At 39.0% G+C, this 23,904-nt stretch overlaps 1 protein-coding gene across 4 annotated transcripts in view; it reads right to left on the reverse strand.

Moving 5' to 3' along the window:
• The window catches only part of lmbr1 (limb development membrane protein 1), a 211,461-nt gene that overhangs the window by 119,903 nt on the left and 67,654 nt on the right, over positions 1 to 23,904 (reverse strand). For 3 of the 4 annotated variants that reach the window (XM_059971870.1, XM_059971873.1, XM_059971872.1), the window contains 2 exons: positions 18,311 to 18,437; positions 15,935 to 16,003 (listed from right to left, as the gene is read on the reverse strand). In XM_059971870.1, the coding sequence (XP_059827853.1) occupies positions 15,935 to 16,003; positions 18,311 to 18,437 (196 nt within the window). The remainder of the gene's footprint in view (positions 1 to 15,934; positions 16,004 to 18,310; positions 18,438 to 23,904) is intronic. The other variant, XM_059971871.1, reaches the window with a different exon arrangement.

A 23,904-nucleotide genomic window follows, 5' to 3' on the forward strand; every position in this document is an offset into this window, starting at 1 on the left:
TCCTTTCCCTTCTCCATCTCTGTATCCCCTTTGCCAATCACCTTTCCAGCTCTTAGCTTCACCCCACCCCCTCCAGTCTTCTCCTATCATTTCGCATTTCCCCCTTCCCCTCCTACTTTCAAATCTCTTACTATCTTTCCTTTCAGTTAGTCCTGACGAAGGGTCTCGACCCGAAACATCGACAGTGCTTCTTCCTGTAGATGCTGCCTGGCCTGCTGTGTTCCACCAGCATTTTGTGTGTGTGTGTGCAAGTAAAAATACTACTGAGAACATGAGTTGTAATGGGTTCTTGAAAGTGAGATCATAGATCATAGAATCAGTTAGAGTAGTGGTGAATGAAATTATTCATGCCAGTTTAGGGGCCTAATGTTTGAAGGGTAATAACTGAAGTGTTAAGTAGCAATCTATTCCCTTAAATTATAGCCTTTATGAGGTAAAAAAAAATTTAGGGATGTAAAACAAAGCTGACTAAATCAATTCAATGTATAGATCGGTGTACAAAAGAGCCCAAGTGGTTGAGGTGAATCCAAATGTAGTTTGTTTCAAGTTCAAATGATTTCTGATATTGTGACAAATACCTTCCAGACCTTCTTAATAAAAATCAAAAGTTAACTAACTCTCCAAGCCTAACTGATTAAAGTTAATTCAAGCTGCTAATGGATGCATATTGTATATAGTTACATATACACACATATCCATATATGCACAGACTGTATATATTATACACACACACACAGTGATTTGATAAGATGCTACATTCATCAATACATTACTGCAATGTCTATTAAACAAAACCAAGGAAAATAACCTAACCCACAAAAACATTGGAGGGTTTTGAAAGATCTTTGATCTTTTTGATGGGTACTTTGTGGATTTCCCATTACTCCACCTCTCTGACAGAAGGGTGAACGAAATTATGGCCTTCTGATACAAGAACAAGAATTAAGCTTCAGTTAAAATTTCAAGGATGAAAGAATATTCCCTTCTCCTGTCTGATAACATGGCAGGTGTTTTAATTCCACCTGGAATTCACCAATTCTCAACCAAAACCAGGATTACAACACATATCCTATAATACTGAAAAGTTCTTATTTAAAAAAAACATTAAATTCAAATACAATAATTTATACAGAATTTCTACACGTTAAAGCCTGCTTTATAAGTCATCAACACAAGAAATTCTGTAGATTCTGCAAATTTTGAGCAACACACATTAAAATGCTGAAAGAACTCAGCAAGTTAGGCAGCATAGATAAAGAGGACTGAATAGTTAAGATCTTTCATCAGTTCTGAAACATCAACCGTTTATTCTCCTCCATAGATGCTCCCTAATTTGCTAAGTTCCTTCAGCATTTGGTGTGTGTTGTTTAATATGTGAACCCTTTTCCATTATAGCAATCAAGAGATTAAAGCGAGAAACTTCTCTCCACTGTATAAACTGGAAATTTAGCCCTCAGCCTATTTGCATAAGAAATTATATTCAGTTTGGGCACCTGTATATTGTGGTAATTCAGTAATTAAATTTGCCCTTAAAGAATTTGCATCACTATCAGAAAATCTAGTCTATGGAATTATGAGTTTGTTCTTAGAAAACTTGTGATAAAAGTCAACTTTTGTTTATCTCTTACCTTAATGCATGTGCAGATGACATGGCTTCATGTTATGAAAAATAGTGGTAACAGACTATTTTCTACTTTATGTAAAATACAAATAAATTTCTATGTATAGTTATTAAAAATGTTAGTCTTTGCCTTTAATGAATAGCAGTGCTCCTGCTCAATATACCTGTTGGGGACAGGTATAATTTCTAAGATACTTGTCTGAAAATCTTTCCAATTCTTGACACACAAGTGGCTAAATAAAACGGTTTTCAAAGTGAATTTTGCATAATTTCCTTCCTAATTTATATTGACTGCCTTATGATCTCTATCCAGTTAGGGTTCCATTTACAGAGCAAATTTCACACAAGCTATGCTCAATTCTGGTCACCTCACTACAGGAAGGATGCGCAAACCATTGAAAGGCTGCAGAGGAGATTTACAAGGATGTTGCCTGGATAGGGGAGCATGCCTTATGAGAATAGGTTGAGTGAATTCGGCCTTTTCTTCTTTGAGCGACAGAGGATGAGAGGTGACCTGATAGAGGTGTACAAGATGATGAGAGGCATTGATCGTGTGGATAGTCAGAGACTTCTTCCCGGGGCTGAAATGGCTAGCACAAGAGGGCATAGTTTTAAGGGGCTTGGAAGTCAGTACAGAAGAGATATCAGAGGTAAATGTTTTTTTTTTTAAAAACACAGAGAGTGGTAAGTGCGTGGAATGGGCTGCCGGCGGCGGTGGAGGCAGAAACGATAGGGTCTTTTAAGAGACTCCTGGATGGATACATGGAGCTTAGAAAAATAGAGGGCTATGGGTAAGCCTAGGTAGTTCTAAGGTAAGGACATGTTCGACACAGCTTTGTGGGCCAAAGGGCCTGTATTGTGCTGTAGGTTTTCTATGTTTCTAAGCTTAAAACATCATAAAACCCTTGTTATAGCAATGAAACAGCTGTTATAACTTAAGAGAATGTAGCAGACAGCTTTAAGTACAGCTACCATCAATGGGTGGATAAATCTATTTCAGTTATGCTGGTAAAAGAATATACAGTGGCCTAGGCATTCGGACAACTTCTCTGCATTCCTGCAAGTAAAATTCAGGAAACTTTTACTCTTACTCAAGAGGCACAAAAAAGTTGGAAATAGAGGTAATGTTCATCAATTTATATTGTCGTCTTTTAGAGTATTAGTTGAACACATTAGCATGCTGATCCAGAAGCAAAATTATCATCCCCAGGCAATGACTAACACCTAGCTTCAAATCAACCTCTGGTATGGTTAGTACCAAGGGTTTGAAAGGAACTGTTGAAAGTTAAACACAAAGTACACTGCAGATGCTGTGGTCAAATCAACACATACAAACAAGCTGGATGAACTCAGCAGGTCGGGCAGCATACGTTGAAAGGAGCAGTCAACGTTTCTGGCCAAGACCCTTCGTCAGGACTAAAGGAGGAGGGGGCAGGGGCCCTATAAAGAAGGTGGGGGGAGGGGGAAGGTGCAGGTGAAAAACCAGAGGAAAGATTAAGGGGTGGGGGAGGGGAAGCAGGGAGGGGATAGGCAGGAGAGGTGAAGGAGGAATGTAAGGGGAAAGCACTATGGTTAGTAGAAGAAGGCAGAATCATGAGAAGTGACAAGCAGCTAGAAGAGGAGGCAGAGTGCCCCTGCCCCCTCCTTCTTCAGTCCTGACGAAGGGTCTCTGCCCGAAACATTGACTGCTCCTTTCAACGGATGCTGCCCGACCTGCTGAGTAACTGTTGAAAGAGTTTGTACAAGTAATGACAGTACAGTTAATTGCCTAAGTTTTTTGAACTTCTAGTGGTTGCTGGGATAACTATCCCCTCAAATCCATGTTCTCTTATTTTTGATACTCAGAACATGGGAAAAAGATTCTGACCATCTACCCATATCAGTACTTCTTATGAATACATATAATTCTGTTCAGTCACCCTCAACTTCGTTTCAGGGACTGGTATTGGTTTATTATTCTCACATGTACTGAGATACAGTGAAAAGCTTCTGCATGCCACCCAGCTAGATCATGGAAGCATAATTATGAGGTAATAAAATAAAAACAGAATGCAAATATAGCATTACAAACAGAGAAGTTGGGTAAATAAAGTCCAAGGCCAAAATGCTGTAGCTAGGGAGATCAAGAGTTTATCTTTACCATAAAAGAGGTCCATTCAAGACTCTAGAAACTGTCCTTGAGCCTAAAGATCTGCGTTCTCAAACTGCTGTAGTTTCTGTCCAATAGAAGGGAGAGAAGAGGTGGGAAGGATCCTTGATTACGTTGGCTGCTTTCCCAAGGAAAAGGGAAGTGTAACAATCAAAGGAGCAGACTGACCAATGCCTTATGAAGCCTTACCATTACATCCTTGCTTTTAAATTTCTGTCCTTTTAAACTGAATGTAACATTCTATTTGCCTTCCTTACCACCAGCTCAACTTGCAATCTAACCTTAAGGGACTCCCAAGTCCTTTGCAGTTCTGATTTTTGATGTGTGTGCATGACCATACAATTCCCTACACTGTATTCCATCTGCCACTTCTTTGCCCATTCTCCCAATCTGTCTGAGTCCTTTTACATACCACCTTTGTCCTCAATGCTACCTGCCCCCTACCCATCTTTGTATGGTCTGCAAACTTGGCCACAATGCCATCATTCAAGTCATTAACATATAACATAAAAAAAAGTGATCCCAACGCCAACCCCTGCTAAACATCACTAATCACCTGCAGCCAACAAGTAAAGGTCACCTTTATTTCCATTCTTTGTCTTCTGTTAGTCAGCAAATCTTTTATCCGTGCTAGTATCTTTCATGCAACACCATGGGTTCTTATCTTGTTAAGAAGCCTCATGTGCAGCAACTTGTCAAAGGTCTTCTGAAAAACCAAGTAAACAACATCCACCGACTCTCCTTTGTCTATCCTGTCTGAAAGATCATTACTCATACCTCCACAATCTCATCAGCTACTTTCAAACCCTGGAGTTAGTCCATCTGGTTCAGATGCCTTACCTACTTTAGACCTTTCAGCTTCTCCTTAGTAATAGCAACAACACTCACTTCTGCCCCCGACACTCGTGAATTAATGGCTAGTTTCTTCCATAGTGAAGACTGATGCAAAATACTTAAGTTCATCCACCACTTTTCTCCCCCACTACTACCTCTCCAGTGTCATTTTCCAACAGTCCAATATCCATTTTCTCCTCTTTTACTCTATGTATCCCAAAAACTTCTGGTAACCCCTTTTATAATACTGGCTAGTTTTCCTCCATATTACATAGAACATAGAACACAGAAATTTACAGCACATTACATGCCCTTCCTTTCTCTTATGGCTTTATTTTTAGTTACCTTCTGTTGGTTGTGGGTTTTTTTTAAAAAAGCTTCCCAATCCTCTAACCTCCCATTGATGTTTGCTATTTTATAATTTTTGCTATCTTATATGCTTTTATGCTGTCTTTGATTTCCCTCATCCTCATAGACCAGTTATGTCATCCTCTGTTTAAAATATTTAATCTTTCATATGTAGGCATTCTACAAATTCTGTCTCTTGGGATCCAACGCCAACCTTATTTTCCTAATCTACCTGCAAATTGAAATACAGATATATTTTATTGATCCCGAGGGAAATTGGGTTTCATTACCAAGAATAGTGAAAAAATATAGCAATATAAAACCATAAATAATTAAATAATAATAAGTTAATCATGCCAAGTGTAAATAAGTCCAGGATCAGTCTATTGGCTCAGGTGTCTGACATTCCAAGGGAGGAGTTGTAAAGTTTGATGGCCACAGGTAGGAATGACTTCCTATGCTGCTCAGTGTTACATCTCAGTGGAATGAGTCTCTGGCTGAATGCACTCCTGCGCCTAACCAGTACATTATGGACTGGATGGGAGTCATTGTCCAAGATGGCATGCAACTGGGACAGCATCCTCTTTTCAGACAACCCATCAAAATCCCCCATAAGGCACCAAGTAAAGTTGAGGTTGACAAAGATGAGAGCAGAGGATGGGTGGTTGTTCAGCAATGGCTGCCTGCATTTGACTGGTCTTCCTCGCCCTGTCATTAGCTGCTGTCGGAGGAAAGTACAGGAATTTTGGGATCTACTTTGCAGGGATTGATCAGTGAGGCTTGCGGCTGTGGACCCATTTTTGGAGGATTTAGCTTCATGTTGCATGTGTTTCTGGATTCTGGTTACTGTTTTTGCTGTTTGAGTGGTTTGCTCAAAGTAATCAATGCAGGCTTTGGCAACAATTAGCTCTGTAGCTTGTAATCAGATAGTGACGCTGAACTGAACTAAACTAAATACCCTTGGACTCTTGGCTTGATGCTTGGTTTCTTGGTTATGTGTTGTTCGCTCGCTTTTTGCCATTTGCACAAATTGAGGTTTTTTTTAAAGTGTTGGGTGTTTGATGTTTTCTTTGAACGGGTTCCATGGTGTTTAAGTTTCGTGGCTGCCTGTGGGAGGACGAGTCTCAGACTTGTATTCTGCATACATACTTTGATAATAAATGTACTTGGACTTAAATCTTCCGATCCTATGTCACTTCCTTCTAAGGATTTGGTTTCATTTTTTTACCAACAGAGTCACACCACCTCCTCTGCCTACCTGCTTGTCCTGTTGATACAATTTGTATCCTTGAACTTTAAGCTCTCAACTATGATCTTCTTTCAGTCACGACTCAGTGATACCCATAACGCCATTATCTGCCATCGTTAACTGCACTACTAGATTAACTACCTTATTCCATATACTGAATACATTCAAATATAAATATTGTATTTATCACCCTTTTTCAGTTTGTCCCCCATGTTACACTTCAACTCATCCCACTGACTGCAATGTCTCACTATACATTGCAACTACTTGCATACTAATGGCCCCATCCTCAGCCCTATCACCCAGTTCCAGTTCCCCATATGAGAGGTTCTAATGGGAATACTCCAAAAGTTCATCACAGACTCAAATGGAGGAAATGGCCTTTGTGGCATAGGATCTCACTTTCCTACTTTCCTGTTGTTCTCTTGCATTATTGACTTCTTGGTGCTAGAACCAGTCATTTCCAATTTTCCATTTATTCCTTGGTTACTCAGCTAGATCTTCACTTTTTTTTAAATCCCCCCCACTCTTGCCATTTATCTGTGGTGAATTACTAGCCACTAGACACCACTCCTTCAGAAAATAGAAATGATAACCAAAAACAATATGGTCTTCCTGAATTATGATGCTTAAGGCTTATATAAAACAAGCACACAATTAATGCATAATCAACAGTCCATTTCTTCACACTAAGAAACAAAACAGCTCAGAACTGGAAAAAGAGACATCAGGGAAAAAAAGATATTGATATACCCTGTAAATATAGCTTTACATCATATAAATGGAAATTGCTTCAGCACTCAAGACCATCAAAATGTATAATCCACCACACTACAGCTCTGAACCCATGTATCTGACTAAAGCTTACAGGATATGCTAACATACAAGCTACACAATATGAAATGGTCATCTTAGAAGCTCAGAAAACTAACTTAGTTTGCCAGATTATTTTGCACCAAAATAACAACTATGGTATGTTGAATGGGAAATGCGGCCAATCTCCTCACTGTGTGCATTACACACATAATTAAATCAATTTGTACCAACTCCCATTGACCAAGTTCTTCATATGTGAGTCCAACTGTGAAACAAACGGATCTTTAATAGAGCAACAATACATCATATACCAATTTTTGATGAAGGTTATTGAGACTTAATAATTCTTCAATAATTTTTAAAATAATTAGATTAATGTAAAAACTAATTCCAATGTTTCATATATACGACTGTGGTAAGAATGCAGACAGTTGTGTTAAACTTTTTCATTAATATCTGACCACTGCATTCGAATGTGAAACAAGTGGAATATTGCAACTACATTGAGCAATATAACACAAAATACAAACCAACAACAAATGCAATACACCATTTGTTTTGCCACATGTTTGCTCCATTTAGTTATCAAACTTGAAGACTGGTGGGAATGCCAAACACAAATCCCATAGTTGGACTAAAAATGAGATTTTCAGACTGATGTTTATTTTCCCCAAGATCTTGTTTGCACACCCAAAATATTCTCTTGGGATCTTTACACAGAAAGGAGGAATCGGGCAACATCAGGTTAGCTAATGTAATATTCATGGACAATGGAACATATTGAAGACTATAGGGAGTTTGCCTAACACTCTGTGGTAGATGGGTCCAAATGACTGAACATCAATCTGACTTGCGCATGAGTAGACTTCCAATTATAGACAATGAAAACCATCTTCCAGAGAAGGCACAGTTAGTTGCTCATCATTTCTTTCCCCTATGAACGACTGCCCAAATTCTAACAATCCACTTTCTGTGAAACAGCAAAATTATTAAAATTGACAATTCTGTGTTGCAAAACAAAAACTTCCAATCATAAAAAAATGTAAGTATGATTACAACAATCAATAGTCAACAGTTCTGATATTTCACGGTAATCTTTCTTCACTTCTCCAAAAAGGGAAGTAAAATTGCAATCACTGTGCTGCAACAGGTTAACATAGGGCAAGCTCACTTAGATTTGAAGTGCTAAAATAATACTAATATTCACTTGCCAATTGCTGCTGAAATATTAGCCGTGGTTCTGCAATATCAAAACACCAGGGACTCAATTGTTCCACTGCAGTTTAGAAAGTCATTAGTGACCTCTGCTGGTTGATACACAAACATACAGGAGCAGCCTGATGTAAATATCATAAATGCTCCACGTGAGGGGCATACAGTAACAGAAAGACCTTTGAGTGTATGTACATTTTCAGATTCTTTAAAAATTAGCAGGGCAGTTAAATAGGGTGGTTTTAAAAAGGCATGGGGGAATACTTTCCTTTATTACCCGAGACACAGAATACTAGATACAGTAAATTCCTTGCATACTTCTGCTTCCTTTGTATTACTTTAGTTTCAGAGTGACTGATGAGACTCATAGGGGAACAATAAACTCTAAAGCACTCCTTTAGCTGCTCAATGCACAGCTTCGAGATACTTCCAGTGTCTGTACCTGAGGTCTATAATGTTCCTCCACTTTGTGTAGTCATGGTCCAGGAATTCCCACCACCTGTCAATGGAGATGGCAATTTTTTTTTGAGAAGGCTTTGAACATAGTCTTGAATCTTTTCCTGATTACCTGGAAATTTGCTCTCCAATACAAACTGGAATAGAGCTCCTTTTGTGCAAGTCTGTGGTGGGCATGCAAATAATAAGACATGCCCAACTGAGCCAGAAATGTTAGCCTTGGAGAAGACACTGTCAAGTATTCATTTATCCTTTCAGTGAATTCGGAAGTTACTGCAGAGAAACAAATTGTAGTATCTTTCCAGTGCTTTGCCAGCTGCAGTGGTTCCAACCTCAGAATTGCATTGAATGTTCATTGCCACCTGGTTTAATGTCAACTGTAAAAGCCTTGATTTTCACAATCAGCTTTTCCTCAATCAATAGTGGTGCTAGTGAATTCCATCAATATCTGCCTTCACTAAGAGGCAAAATGGTACTTAAGAGTGGTTGACCATGTTTTCCAGGGTCCTAGAGTGAAACTTGTCAGAAGGCAGTGTTGCTGAGCTTGGGTAGGTTGGTAGTTGACCTTGTCTGGTGGATATCAATTGAAAGACAATGTTACAACACAGGAATCAAATATTGGCTTGGAACTGTCTCCACTCATGGGCAAATGTAAGAATGGGTTACATACTTCAGCTCAGCTTCTGTGATTCACGTGACCTTTGTTCTCAACTGCAATCTATGCATTTCCTTTTAGTTCAGAAGATTAACTGCTGAAAGAAGTTTGTTGGGAGAAAAGTACAGCAACACCATGAAAAATTTTCCCCAGGGCTGAAATGGTTGTCACAGGAGGGCACAGGTTTAAGGTGCTGGGGAGTAGGTACAGAGATGTCAGGGATAAGTTCTTTTACTCAGTGATGAGCGTGTGGAATGGGCAGTCGGCAATGGTGGTGGAGGCGGATACGATAAAGTCTTTTAAGAGGCTTTTGGATAGGTACATGGAGCTTAGTAAAATAGAGGGCTATAGGTAAGCCTAGTAATTTCTAAGTTAGGTACATGTTCAGCACAACTTTGTGGGCAGAAGGGGCTGTATTGTGCTGTAGGTATTCTATGTTTCTAAGTACTACATTCATTTTTCAGCATCATCTTAAGGAAATATGCAACTGCACTGGAGAGAAGGCATTTGATATTTTAGCTACAAGTAATAGAGAACTGAGATTGCTTTCTTCTTAACAGATCTGACTAAAATGATAATTAGATATAAGCAATTACGGGAGCACTAGATACATTTTATAAATTCAAAACCAATGTACATAGATTTCAAATATATTGGAAGGAGGATTAGAGGGGAGATGAGGAGAGATTTCTATCCCTCTATGCAAGGAGTAGTAGAGATCTGGAACTTACTGCGTGTAAGTGTGGTAAAAGCAAAAATCTTCACATCTGAAAAGTACTTGGATATGTACTTGAAGAGTAGAGCTTCATCTCACATACACTGTACTTTTTCTGTACAGCAAACTTACTATGATTCCCCCAAGAGCTTTATGAATACTAACTCTCAAAATGCAAGATTCACCTAACATAGATTTGCATTGACAATCCACTTTTAGTAAGAGATTGAATCGATTCATAAAATTCACAGAATCTTATAGCAGACAGCGGACACTTTGAAAGAATCACCCAATTAGTCACAGCCTCATTCCTGCTCACTCAAACAGCCCTACAAATATTTCAAGTGTTCATTCAAATCCCTCCTAATAGTTATGAGTTAAATCCTTCCATCATTCTTTTAAAGTCAGGCAATGCAGATATCAACACACAGTCTAAAGACCAAGACACCCTTTTTATTCATTTATTACTTAAATTTGTACCCTCTCATTATTGATCATTTTGTAACTCTAAAGCAATTTTCAAGTGTAGCCCATTAAACCTTGTATGATTTGGCATACCAAATCTGTCCTTAGTGCTACTGTGGTGTAGCAGTGATTGCTGCTGTTTCTCAGCCATGGAGATTCCATTCAATCCTAATCTTGGGTACTGTCTCTGAAGAATTAGTCATGGCTGCATGGGCTTTCACCAAATGCTATTTTCCTTTCACATCCAAGATATATTGGTTGAAGCATTCTTTAAAGGCATGCTGCTAAATCAAGTCAACAAGTGGGTGGCACTATATAGTCACAATTTACCGTACCAGCAACAGGAGTTCAATTCCCACCGACATCTGTTAGGAGTTTGTATGTTCTCCTCGAGACCACACGCTTTGGTTTCCTCCGACATTCCAAAGGCATAAAGGTTAGGGTTAGTAACATGCTCTGTTGATGCCAAAAACATGGTGACACTTGCAGGCTTCCGTCAACACAACCTTGTACTGTGCTAGTTGTCAATGCAAATGATGCATTTTGCTGCATGTTTCAAAGTACATGTGACAAATAAAGCTAATCTTTATGCTTATCTTCTGCAGATTGCCCCTTAATGAAAATAAGCAGCAAAGACAAAAAAATATCAAACAGGAATTGACAAAAATTCAAGAGAGAAGCTGTGGAGTGGTAGACAAGACCAGGTCTATTGCACTTAGTTATTTCAGTGACTAACCAGTAAATTTCCACTATCAATGTCCCTAAATTGTACCATCTAGAATTAGATAACATGCAGATGGGGCCTAGCCACCATCATGAAGGGAGTAACATACCCTCATTTTATACCTTGTGTCTCTCTAGTTACATATAATGTATGCCTTCAAAATAGACCACTTAACATGCCCTGCCATCTACCAAGTCTAGACCTTTATGTTCTTGCACCTAATTCATAACCTCACAATTGTCTAATCTCTTCCTCCTACTAATTGATCAAAGCTGCAGTATTTTAATAGTGAGATCATCGAAAAATTATGCCGAAGAAACTGATAACCCATTCTTCAATGACTTATTTGCTGTGTACTCCATCTAGTGGCAAGACTGGATATTAGTACAGAAATTAGAGAGACCGATCCCAACTGCCTTAAAATGGTGTTTTAAAACTGAACACAGATGTGTTAGAAGGCAACTCCTGCCTGAGAAGAAACTTGAATCCACTCCAATTTTCCAGTCATCACAACAGGTCAACAGCAGATGCCATTTCATTGGCTTTCTACTCAACACTGAAACATCTGAACAGTGAAGATGCATACATCAGGAAGGTAGTCAGTGACTATAGCTCAGCATTCAATACTGTCATTTGCTCAAAACTAATCAACATACTTCAAGACCTAGGCCTCAGTACCTCCCTGTGCAACTGTATCCTTGGATTTCCTCATTTGCAATCACCAGTCAGTTCGGGGTGGCAGCAAAATGTCCTCTAAAATCTCCACTGGCACAGGTGCATCACAAGGCTGTGTGCTTAGCCCTTGCTCTACTCGCTTTACACTTATGACTATAAGGCTAAGCACACTGTCACTGACAAAATCAAAGGTGGTGATGCATCAGCATATGAGGAAGATTCAAACTCTGGTTGAGTGGTGCCACAACAACCACCTCTCAATGGCAGCAAGAACAAGGAGTTGATTAATGACTTCAGGAGGAGGAAACTGGCAGTCCATGAACCACCTCATTGGGCATCACAGGTGGAACGGGTCAGCACCTTTAAATTCCTCGGCATTATCATTTCAGAGGATCTGAAATGATCCTGCAAACAAGTGCCATTAGAAAGAAAACACTGCAGTGCCTCCACTTTCTTAGTTTACGAAGGTTCGGAATGACAACTAAAACTCTGACCATCTTTTATAGATGTGTGGTAGAGAGTATATTGATTGGTTGCACCATGGACTGGTATGGAAACACCAATGCCCTTGAATGGAAAAGCCTACAAAAGGCTCAGTCCATCACGGGTAAAGACCTCCCCATCACCGAGCGCAGCTACGTAGAGTGCTGTCACAAGGAAGTAGCATCCATCATCAAGGATCCCCACCGCCTCTGTCATACATTCTTCTTGCTGCCATTAGGAAGGTGATACAGGAGCCTCAGGACAGTTCAGAAGCAGTTATTATCCCACAACCATCAGGCTCTTGAACCAGCAGGGACAACTGCACTCACTCCATCACTGAGCTGTTCCCACAGCCTCTGGACTCACTTTTAAGGTCTCTGCAACTCATTTTTGATATTTTTTGCTTGTTTATTTACTAGTAATATTTTGAGGGCTTTTTTTACATTTTGTATTCACAGTATGCCATCTACTGCACATTGGTTGCTGTCCATCCTATTGGGGGCCAGTCTTTCCATTGAATCTATTGTATTTTTTGTACTTACTTTGAATGCCTGCAAGAAAATGAAACTCCGGGTTGTAAATGGTGACATACATGTACTTTGATAATACATTTACTTTGAACCACTGAATTTAGGATCTTGGTAACGAAGTGTATTGCCACCAATGATGGCATAACATATTTTTTTTAAAAAAAGGTCATCAGGAGATCCAAGTTAGTGAATGACAGGCTTTCCTTGTACTCAATTATAGACCCTATAGTAAGCATTTATGTGCTTGAAGAAAAATTTCTAGGAGGAGTTTCCCCAGTTCTTTCAAAGACACTCTGAAGATACCCAGTAATAACCAAGCCACACATTTTACCTGGTCATGAATTGCCTCAGGCATTTGCACTGGGTGCTTCTCCAATCCAGGTGCTTGTACTCCAATTTTTCACAAATATCATTGGGCAAGTACATGTGCTACTTCAACCAGCTGTAGGCTAGTGGGGTCTTCCTTTAACCTACTGTGTTTGACTAGAAGTTGCCAGTCATACACAAGCTATGCTACATTTGGATTCTCTTGCTCATAATATCAAAATTAAACTTTATCATTGCCAATGATCCATGCTATGTGTTTTTAGTTGGAAGAAAAATTAGTTAGTTCTGAGACCCAGCCTTTTCAGGTGAAGCAGCAATCATTTGCCCTCCTTCCAATCTAACATAGCCTCATGTATATTGGAGAAAAAAGAGGCATATTGAATAATCACTTTATAAAGCACTTGCGTTCAGGCCACAGTTGTAACCCTGAGCTTCCAGTGCCTGCCACTTTAATTCACCATCACATCTCCACTATGACCTCTGTTTCTTTCTAACAATGTGGAAAGGAACAATGCACGCTCAAGGTATAGAAGCCTGAAGACACACTCAGCAATTAGGGAACAGCTTCTTCCCCTCTACCATTCAATTCCAACATTGAACCCTTAGGCATTACCTCACTTTTTTTTAATATATATTTGTTTTTTGCACGATATTTAATCTATTCAATTACATACACCGTAATTGTTTTAATTACTATTTTTGTTGTTCTCTTCTATATTATGTACTGCATTGCATTGAACTGCTGCTGCTAAGTTAACAAATTTCACAACACATGCCAGTGATAATAAATCTGATTCTGATTCCTGGACTCTTATCAAATTTTCCAGCTCAATCTTTATCTGTATCTTACCTGTATATTTCTGCCCATTAACATTTAGCTCGATTCATTCTTTCTGACCTGCTGGGCAGGAATAAAGTTAGCTTGTAAAATCTACATTAATTAATTTGGTCTCACCCCATCAAAAATATTTCCCTTTTCTCTAACCAGTCCTCTTTCACCATCTCTGCCATTCAAAAACCAACTCTATTTCTCCATTTCCCAGTGCGCAGGCTTGAAATGTTAACTGTTTGTCTTTCCACAGATACTCGGACCTACTGAATATTTTCAGCATTTTCCATTTCAGATTTCCAGAAAGGCCATCTTTAATGAGAAAATGATTTTAAAGGAAACCAGTCTGTATGCAACTTTTCAAAATATTAACCTAAAATAAACTCTTACATCATAACAATAATGCTGAAATATGAGATACTGCATTTTTTTACACCCTAAATGTGATTTTTTTTTTAATTATAAAAAGAGGATGTGCATTATACTTAGTAGACTTGCAATTCAAGCAAACACGAGGAAATCTGCAGATGCTGGAAATTTAAGCAACACACACAAAATGCTGGTGGAACGCAGCAGACCAGGCAGCATTTAAAAGGAGGAAGCACAGTCGATGTTTCAAGCTGAGACCCTTCGTCAGGACTAACTGAAAGATAAGATAGTAAGAGATTTGAAAGTGGGAGGGGGAGGGGGGAGGTCCAAAATGATAGGAGAAGACAGGAGGGGAGGGATGAAGCTAAGAGCTGGAAAGGTGATTGGCAAAAGGGATATACAGCTGAAGAAGGGAAAGGAAGCACCAGAGGGAGATGGAAAGCAGACAAGGAGTGATTGTGAGAGGGACAGAGAGTGAAAGAAGAGAGAGAAAAGGGGGGGGGAATGAATGAATGAATGAATGAATAAGGGATGGGGTAAGAAGGGGAGGTGGGGCATTAACAGAAGTTTAGAGAAATCAATGTTCATGCCATCAGGTTGGAGGCTACCCAAACAGAATATAAGGTGTTGTTCCTCCAACCTGAGTGTGGCTTCATCTTGACAGTAGAAGAGGCGGCCTTGGATAGACATATCAGAATCGGAATGGGACGTGGAATTAAAATGTGGGGCCACTGGGAAATCCAGTTTTCTCTGGCAGACAGAGCATAGGTGTTCAGCGTAACAGTCTCCCTGTCTGCGTCGGGTGTCACCAATATATAGAAGGCTGCACTGGGAGCACCAGACGCAGTATACCACAGGTGAAGTTTCGCCTCACCTGGAAGGACTGTCTGGGGCCCTGAATGGTGGTGAGGGAGGAAGTGTAAGAGCAGGTGTAGCACTAGTTCTGCTTACAAGGGTAAGTGCTAGGAGGGAGATTGGTGGGGTCAACACCACAAGAATATATTCTACACCATAATTTCACAAATCTTCAAAGCAGAATAAAACATTATTTTGCAAATTTGACACTTTTGGAAAATATCTTCAACAGCTCATTTTTCCTAAAGATGTGTACTTTCCATTACAACCTGTACATATCTTTTCAAAGTCCATTCAATCATTTTGGTAGCCCAGCACCCAATTCATTTGAGGTCTAAATCCAACTGGCTTTTTCCACTGGAGCTCATCCTGTTCAATTAGGCATTGGGCTCTGTCACTTTCTTTTTAGGGCTCCACAAAAACATGACCCTTCTTAATTTCTCACTTACAGCCTGGGTTTTATGGTAGGGTAATGGTTCCTTATATTCCTGCTCAAGTCTCCTGTATTCTACCACAGTGATGCAGTCAAAATCACTCCACCTAAAAAAATGTATCCAGTTTTGTAGCAATAAAAAAGCAATAAAATAAATTCAATTTTTATCATTACTGAATAGTTACTTACACAATAGTAGTAATCCACCCATCAACGAGATGCAGGAATACAAATAAGGAAGATAAAATTCCCAAAGGTCTGCAGGAAGAAACAACCCAGTAATAAGATACCTTAAGAAAAGGTGTCCATTAGTGCTTCAAAAAAAATAGCCAACTAAGTCATAACAATTTTGGAATATTTGACAGGAGTTAACAAAATGTATCTAGAGTAATAATGGCAGAAAATAAACAAATGGACGGTACTAGATTTTACTCAAAGTTCATGTCTTCTTGAAGCTGACTGCTTAAAGACAGTTGTAAAAAAAAATTCCATAAAAATTTATAAAGCCTATGATATAGCTATCTAAACAAACCAGCAAACTATTTTTTTTTAATAAAAAGTCACCAAATCATAGAAAAGAGAATCACAGAAGGAGGCGCTTTGGCCCAATTAGTCTGTGCAAAAATTCTTTTGGTTTAATAGTCTTCTGGTTCAGGGAGAATGCTCACCAAATTATATTGCACTTTCAACAGTAACAGAAGGAACCAAGAATCAGACCTCCTAGATTCATGAAGTATGCTCAAAACTTAATAGACATGAAGAGCACAGTCTGATCTTGAAGATCATCTGATCCATAAACAATCACTTATACTCTTCAAAATAATATCGGAAGTCCATAGTCTAATTATTGCTTGGGATGGCCCCCATACAAGTATTTTTTAAATCTGATAAAGATCTTCATGTGGAAGTGCACAAAAATTATTCATAACCGGAACTATCTTAAAGCGTGCAATTACTACATTTAATTTAGGTAAATGTTGAAGCTAATTTACACACCTACTATAAATCCCAAAGACATTGTAACTGTTCAAATAGTAGTGAAATAAATAACCTGATGTTTTCATTCTACTTACAGACTTCTGTAAAAGGAAAGGATGTCGAAAAATATTTCTGAGGTTGCATTTGGATCAGCCATGACCTTACCAAATGACAGAGTAGGCTTGAGAGGGTTTGTAACCCACTCTTGCTCTGGCACTTAAAATTTGTAAAGCCAATTACATTTCAAAATTCACCAAGAGTCCTATACAAAGCTAAAGTGATAAAGAAGTCTCCAGCAATTGGCATTTTTATGGTCATCAAATCCCTTATATTTATCAAGTTCAAATGTTGGAGCATGTAACCCTGACAAAATGTACAGTAATTACTTATTATGCCCAATAAAGCTAAGAGTTCTCCAAACATTCCTGAATAAACTGAACATTTGCATTTCTGTTAACAGGTGTATAGTTCAGTAATAATGCATCAACATTACCCCAACACAAGAGGAATAGTGCTACTTCGAGATACTAGACCAGTGAGTTGCTTCAATTTTCGACTTGGATGTTTTTGAAGATCAGTAACCAATGCTGTTATCTGCCCTAAAAACACTTTTTTTTTTATTTAATAGATTGTAGGGATGATGCATGGGATAGAAAACAAGATCCAAAATGTAGCATTACATCATTTTTAATTAATATAATTTGATTCCAGTTAATTGGGACACATCAGGACCGGTACACTTTGGCCCAATTAAGCACAAAATACCATTTAACTGAGTCACAAATTATGCATTTAAATGAAATAGAGAACAAATTAGAACTCTACCAATACTACTACAGTATTACAAAACTGTATTAGTTCTGATAGTTATTGACAGAGTAACTCATCTCTAAAACAAAATCAGTGCAGACACCTGGTGCAGATAATAGACTACCTTTATTGCCTTCCTGCATGAAGTCATAATAAAAACAACAAAATTATCAAAAATAACACGAGTGAATCTGCAGATGCTGGAAATAAATAAAAACACAAAATGCTGGCAGAACTCAGCAGGCCAGACAGCATCTATGGGACGAGGTAGTGACGTTTAAATTATCAAAATTCACTGCTTTCTGATTCAGCATCTGTCAGCACAAATGGAAAACATAACACAAGAATAGGCTACTGACACCATTTTAAAACTGTTCATTCCATAATGTCTAAAAGCTGATTCTGGCATCACCAAGCCCGAGTGCTTGAAAACTATTCTGAATTGTCTTGCTCACTTCTCACCAATTATCAGTGACAAAAGTCACTGCTTTTTTGAACACAAACACACGCAACTGACACTAGCCCATGCTGATCACTCTAAACGTGGGTGAGTGTCACACAAGTGTACACAACTGATGCTCGTGAGAAACTGCTTGGCAACAGTCTCTTGCCCCAGTTGAGCAGCAGTGTCCCAAATTCTGTAAATGAAGGGAATCACAGCAATTTTAACAATTTTTCTTTTTGTTCTTTAAGAGATGTCACAAATAAATGGTAGTCCCAATTTACCAATGGCCCAATTAGCTGTATATCAAAATTTTGATTTCTTAGATCACATACCATACAAAGATTCCATGCTGGCAGCATCATTATCAATCAAGGCAGAAGCTACCCAAACTATTCCGAAAATGAGGAGCCCAAGAAGAATAAGCATGACTACAGTCTCCAGAATTCGTGCTCTAATTCCCTGAAAATAAATGGAAAACACATTGATATATTAAAACATGATCTTTGCACTTGAGGAATGCAATGATTTAATTAAGTCAGTGAAATACAACACTTCGCAAAGATGCTAAGCCGCATTAACAGAAAACAAAAGAACAATCACATTATCAGTAAGGAGATGAAAACATTGCCTACATTGGAGTGGCGACAGCAAGTGAAGCTGTATATATCCTGGACAGTACAATGAAATTGCATAACATTTTTGATATTATTTTAATAGCAAATAGGTCAAGCAAAATTCAATGCAGAAATCAAGACAGCAAGTAAATTTTCTATGTGTAAGTTTACAATAGAAAGAATTAAAACAAATGGAAGCCCACTTCTATAAAGACACAATGTCTTTCAGCTCCTACCCACTTCATAAAACAAGCTGAAGCAGTCCAACCAATTTCAAACCTCATCTCCAAAGTAGCCCATTAATTAAAAACTATATATACGGTAATTATATTATAAAAACTACATACTTCTCAAGCTTCTAATAATTTCTCCCATCTCCCTTTTTTTCCCCCATTTCCTATTTTGGTTCCCCTTACATCTCTTCTCCTCACCTGCCCATCATTTCCCACTGGTGCTGCTCCTCCTTCCCTTTCTTTGATGGTCCACTGCCTTCTCTCAAATTCTTCCTTCTTTCATCTTTTATCTCTTCCACCTATCACCTCCCAGCTTTTTACTTCATACTCCATCTTCTCTCTCACCTGGTTTCACCTACCACCTGCCAGCTTGCACTCCATCCCCTCCCCCCAACTTCTAATTTTGGTTTCTGCCCTTTTCATTTCCAGTCCTAATACAAGGTCTTAGCCCAAAATGTCAATCATTTATTCTCCTGCACAGAGGCTGCCTGACATGGCGAGTTCCTCCAGCATTTTGTGTGTGTTGCTCAAGTACGTCAGCATCTGCAGAATCTCTTTATACAGACCTTAAGAAACAGGAGCAAATTAGGCCATTCAGCCCATCAAATCTGCTCTGCCATTTGACCATGGATGATTCATTTCCATCTCAACCCTATTCTCCTGCCTTCTCCCTATAATTTTTCACACCCTGACTAATCGAGAAACTATCAACCTCTGCCTAAAATACACCCAATTACTTGGCCTCCACAGCTGCCTGAGACAGCAAATTCCACAGATTTGTCACCATTTAACTAAAGAAATTCCTTCTATTCTCCATTCTCAATGGACGTCCCTCTATTCTGAGGCTGGGCTCTCTGATCCTAGACTCCCCCACTACAGGAAACATCCGGTCCACATCCACTCTATCTAGGTCTTTCAATATTTAATAGGTTTCAAAGAAATCCCCTCAATCTTCTAAATTCAAGCAAGTACAACCCCAGAGCCATCAAACATTCCTCGTATGATAAGCCTTTCATTTCCTCAATCTTGTGAAACTCCTTGGAACCTTCCACCAAGGGGCCCAAACATTCTCACAATGCTTCAACTGAAGCCGCGCCAGTGCTTTATAAAGCCTCAGCATTACATCCTAACTTTTATATTCTGGTCCACACAAAATGAATGCTAACACACTGCATTTGCCTTCCTCATCACCAACTCAACCTGCAGATTAACTGTTAGGGAATTTTGCACAAGGATTCCCAAATCCTTTGGGACCATGGATTTTTAAAATTTTTTCCTCCTTTTGAATAGTCTACACTTTTATTCCTTCAAGCAAAGTACATGATCATCCATTTTCCAACACTGTATTCCACCTGCCACTTCTTTGTCCTTTCTCCCAACCTGTTCAAGTCCTTTTGCATACTCCCTTTTCCTCAACACTGCCTATCCCTCCATCTATCTTTGTCCATAAACCTAGCCAGAAAGCCATCAATTCTGTCATCCAAATCATTAACAGACAACACAAGTGGTCCCAACACCAATTCCTGTGGAACATTGCTCATCACCAGCAGCCTATCGGATGAGGCTCCTTTTATTCCCACTCTGACTCATGCCAGTTAACCAACCTTCTAGTATATTTCGGGTAATATCATGTGCTCTTATCTTGTTAAGCAGCCTCATGTGTGGCACATGAAAATCCAAGTAAACAACATCTACAGACTCTTCTTTGTTTGTCCTGTCGAATTTCCACAAAGAATTCCAACAGATTTGTCAGGCAAGCTTTCCCCTTAAGGAAACCATGCTGACTACAGCCTATTTTGTTATGTGCCTCCAAGTACCCCAAAATCACATCCTTAACAATCGACTCCAACACCTTCCCTAACCACTGAAGTCAGGTTAACAGCCAATAATCTCCTTTTTTCTACCTCCTTCCCTTCTTGAAGAGTGATGTGACATTTGGAATTTTCCAATCCTCCAAATAATTATTTTCCAAATAATATTCAAAAGTCAAGATGCCTTTGTTGAACTATTCCCCCCATAGAAAGGATTTTGGCATCATCCCTGTTAAATATCTTTTTGTGTTATAAAAAGCTCGTTTGTGCACCCAAGCTGCATTTTGAGTCAGTCAACAAACATAAAATTTAATTGTTTCAGCATGGATAATTGCTTTGGACATGCCCCAAACAGTATTCACACATCACCATTCAGAAAAATACTTTGGACAATGATGTAAATGAACTCTTTTGATCTCCACTAGTCTTTGATAAATGGCATTCTTTCATGAATCAACAAATATCATGGGTGGAAGGGATACAGAGAAACAGCACTTGGGAAATTAACAGCTGATTCAATCTATGAAGTTGTATTATTTATACTAGTACCCCAAAATAAGTGCTATTCCATTTTTCAATTTGTCAGCCAATCTAAACTCATGACCTACTTTTTAAAATAACTGCAGGATCCTATCCCTAAAAGTGCATCAGTGAACCAATCAGAATCAGATTTAACATCATTGGTATGTCATGAAATTTGTTAACTCTACAGCAACAGTACAATGCAATACTTAATAGACAAAACTGAATTACAGTAAATATATACCAAATAGTTAAATTAAATTAGTGCAAAAACAGAAATAAAAACGTAATGAGGTAGTGTTTCAATGCCCATTCAGAAATCAGAAGGCAGAAGAAAAAAAAACCCTTCCTGAATTGCTGGGTGTGTGCTTTCCTGATGGAAACAATGAGAAGAGAGCATGTCTTGGGTGGTTGGGGCCCTTAATGAAGGAACCCACCCCCCCATGTTTTTGAACCTCGTTTTCCCAAAAAGTAACAACCCAGCAACCAGTGCAATTACAGGTAGTCCCCGAGTTACGAAAGTCTGACTTATGAACAACTCGCACTTACGAACCGAGGAAGGAGAACGCCATCCACCATTTTAAGTTGGATCGCGACGCTGTCCACCATTTTAAGTCATTGCCGTTGACACTGTGTTGAGTGTGTCACTTTGTATTTGGCTTAAATTTTTCTTAGCAAGATTCACCCTGACCCCACCACCCCCTTTTCCAGTCAGCTGGTGGCACAGCGAGATCTGCGCCGGGCTTGAGAACAGAGGTTCCCGAGTTCGATCCAGTGACAGACCGCTTCCGAGTGCGCTCTCCATCCATGCTGGGTTGATGTCGAGCTCGCAACTCGACCTTGTAAAAAAAAAAACACTGCCACCTCCAGTTTAAATTCCCACACGGAATACTGTGCAGGATCAAATACCCAAACCCAGCACAGACCCCACTTGTCCCATTTAACCTGTCTCAGTGCAGTGGATTTTAGGACCCAGGGAATTCAGTGCAGTGGTACTTAAGACCCAGCAGAGCTCAGGACCCGCCGCCCGCAGTACTTCTGTTCCATTGACAGGAAGCCATCACGATTGAAAATAAAGTGGAAATAATAAAGCGTCTGGAAAGAGGTGAAACACCATCAGTTATTGGAAAAGCATTAGGCTACAGTCGGTCAACGATCGGAACAATTTTAAAGGATAATGGATAAAGTGAGAATAATGGAGCATGCCCCAATGAAAGCTACAATTATTACTAAGCAACGTAGTGGTTTAATTATTGGAATACATACATTTCTTAAGTGTTTTATATGCATAGAAAGGTAAAATGTATACTATACACTAAGACAAACGTTCAACTAACTGACGCTAAATAATACCGGATGTACTTGTTCCGACTTAAGTACAAATCCGACTTAAAGACGGACTCAGGAACGGAACTCGTTCATAACCCAGGGACTGCCTGTACACAATTCAGTAGCCTGCTGTAATTTGAACTCATGACATCAGAATCATTAGTTTAATACTAGAAAAGATGTCACACGTTATTTAATAGTAGAATCAATTGTACAACAATCATTAAACAAGGCAAAACTGTACTATACTTAAAATAGGTGATTCTCACTGGTAATGCAAGTTGAAACAAAGACTACAGCCTGTATTTACAAGTTTATACCATACATGAAATTAAGTATATGGTAAATTCAAAGTCCAAAATTACCTCTAGACTGAACAGGTTGCTTTACATTTGTACTCCTAATAGCAACAAGAATATTTTAAACATGAAAGCTCAGAAACATTTTCCCCTATATATTCCAACCAAATATATATCTGGACTGTTTACACTGAGATGGAACTGATAGTATTTTACTGACAATTTTGCAATTCCATTATCACTTCAATTGCCAATAAAACCAAACATTGAGAAAATCATATCATAAATCAATTTAAAACAATGTGGGAAAACAAACAAATGGAAATATCAAACAACACACATAAAATGCTGGTGGAACACAGCAGGCCAGGCAGCATCTATAGGGAGAAGCACTGTCAATGTTATAGGCCAAGGCCCTTCGTAGGGACTAACTGAAAGGAAAGATACTAAGAGATTTGAAAGTAGGAGGGAGAGGGGGAAATGTGAAATGATAGGAGAAGACTGGAGGGGGTGGGATGAAGTTAAGAGCTGGAAAGGTGATTGGCAAAAGGGATATAGAGCTGGAGAAGGGAAAGGACCATGGGACAGGAGGTCTAGGGAGAAAGAAAGGGGGAGGGGAGCACCAGAGGGAGATGGAGAACAGGCAGAGTGATGGGCAGAAAGAGAGAAAAAAAGCAAACAACTAAATATGTCAAGGATGGGGTAAGAAGAGGAGGAGGGGCATTAACTGACGTTAGAGAAGTCTATGTTCATGCCATCAGGTTGGAGGCTACCCAGCCGGTATATAAGGTGTTATATAAATCGATATATACCAACTGCAAACCAGCAGTTCTGACACCAACAGCAGGATGTGTGTTATCAGTCTTTAATTAAGTCTTAAGAATTAAGAAATATTATCCTACTTTAGTAGAAAACACTGTTTTGGAGTTGGGATGGCAACAGAATTTTCCAAGGTTTTTTAAGTTAGATTTTAAAACCTTATGCTCAATACATTTATCTTTAGTATAAAAGTGATAAAAAGTATTGAATTCTAAAACCCGAAGAACATGAAAGCTGCCTGCTGGAAGGCACAGCCCTACCAAATGACAAGCTACTGTTACGTACATCTTCATGCTTTT

Source organism: Hypanus sabinus, chromosome 6 (genome assembly GCF_030144855.1).
Source record: "Hypanus sabinus isolate sHypSab1 chromosome 6, sHypSab1.hap1, whole genome shotgun sequence".
Taxonomy (NCBI): Eukaryota; Metazoa; Chordata; class Chondrichthyes; order Myliobatiformes; family Dasyatidae; genus Hypanus; species Hypanus sabinus.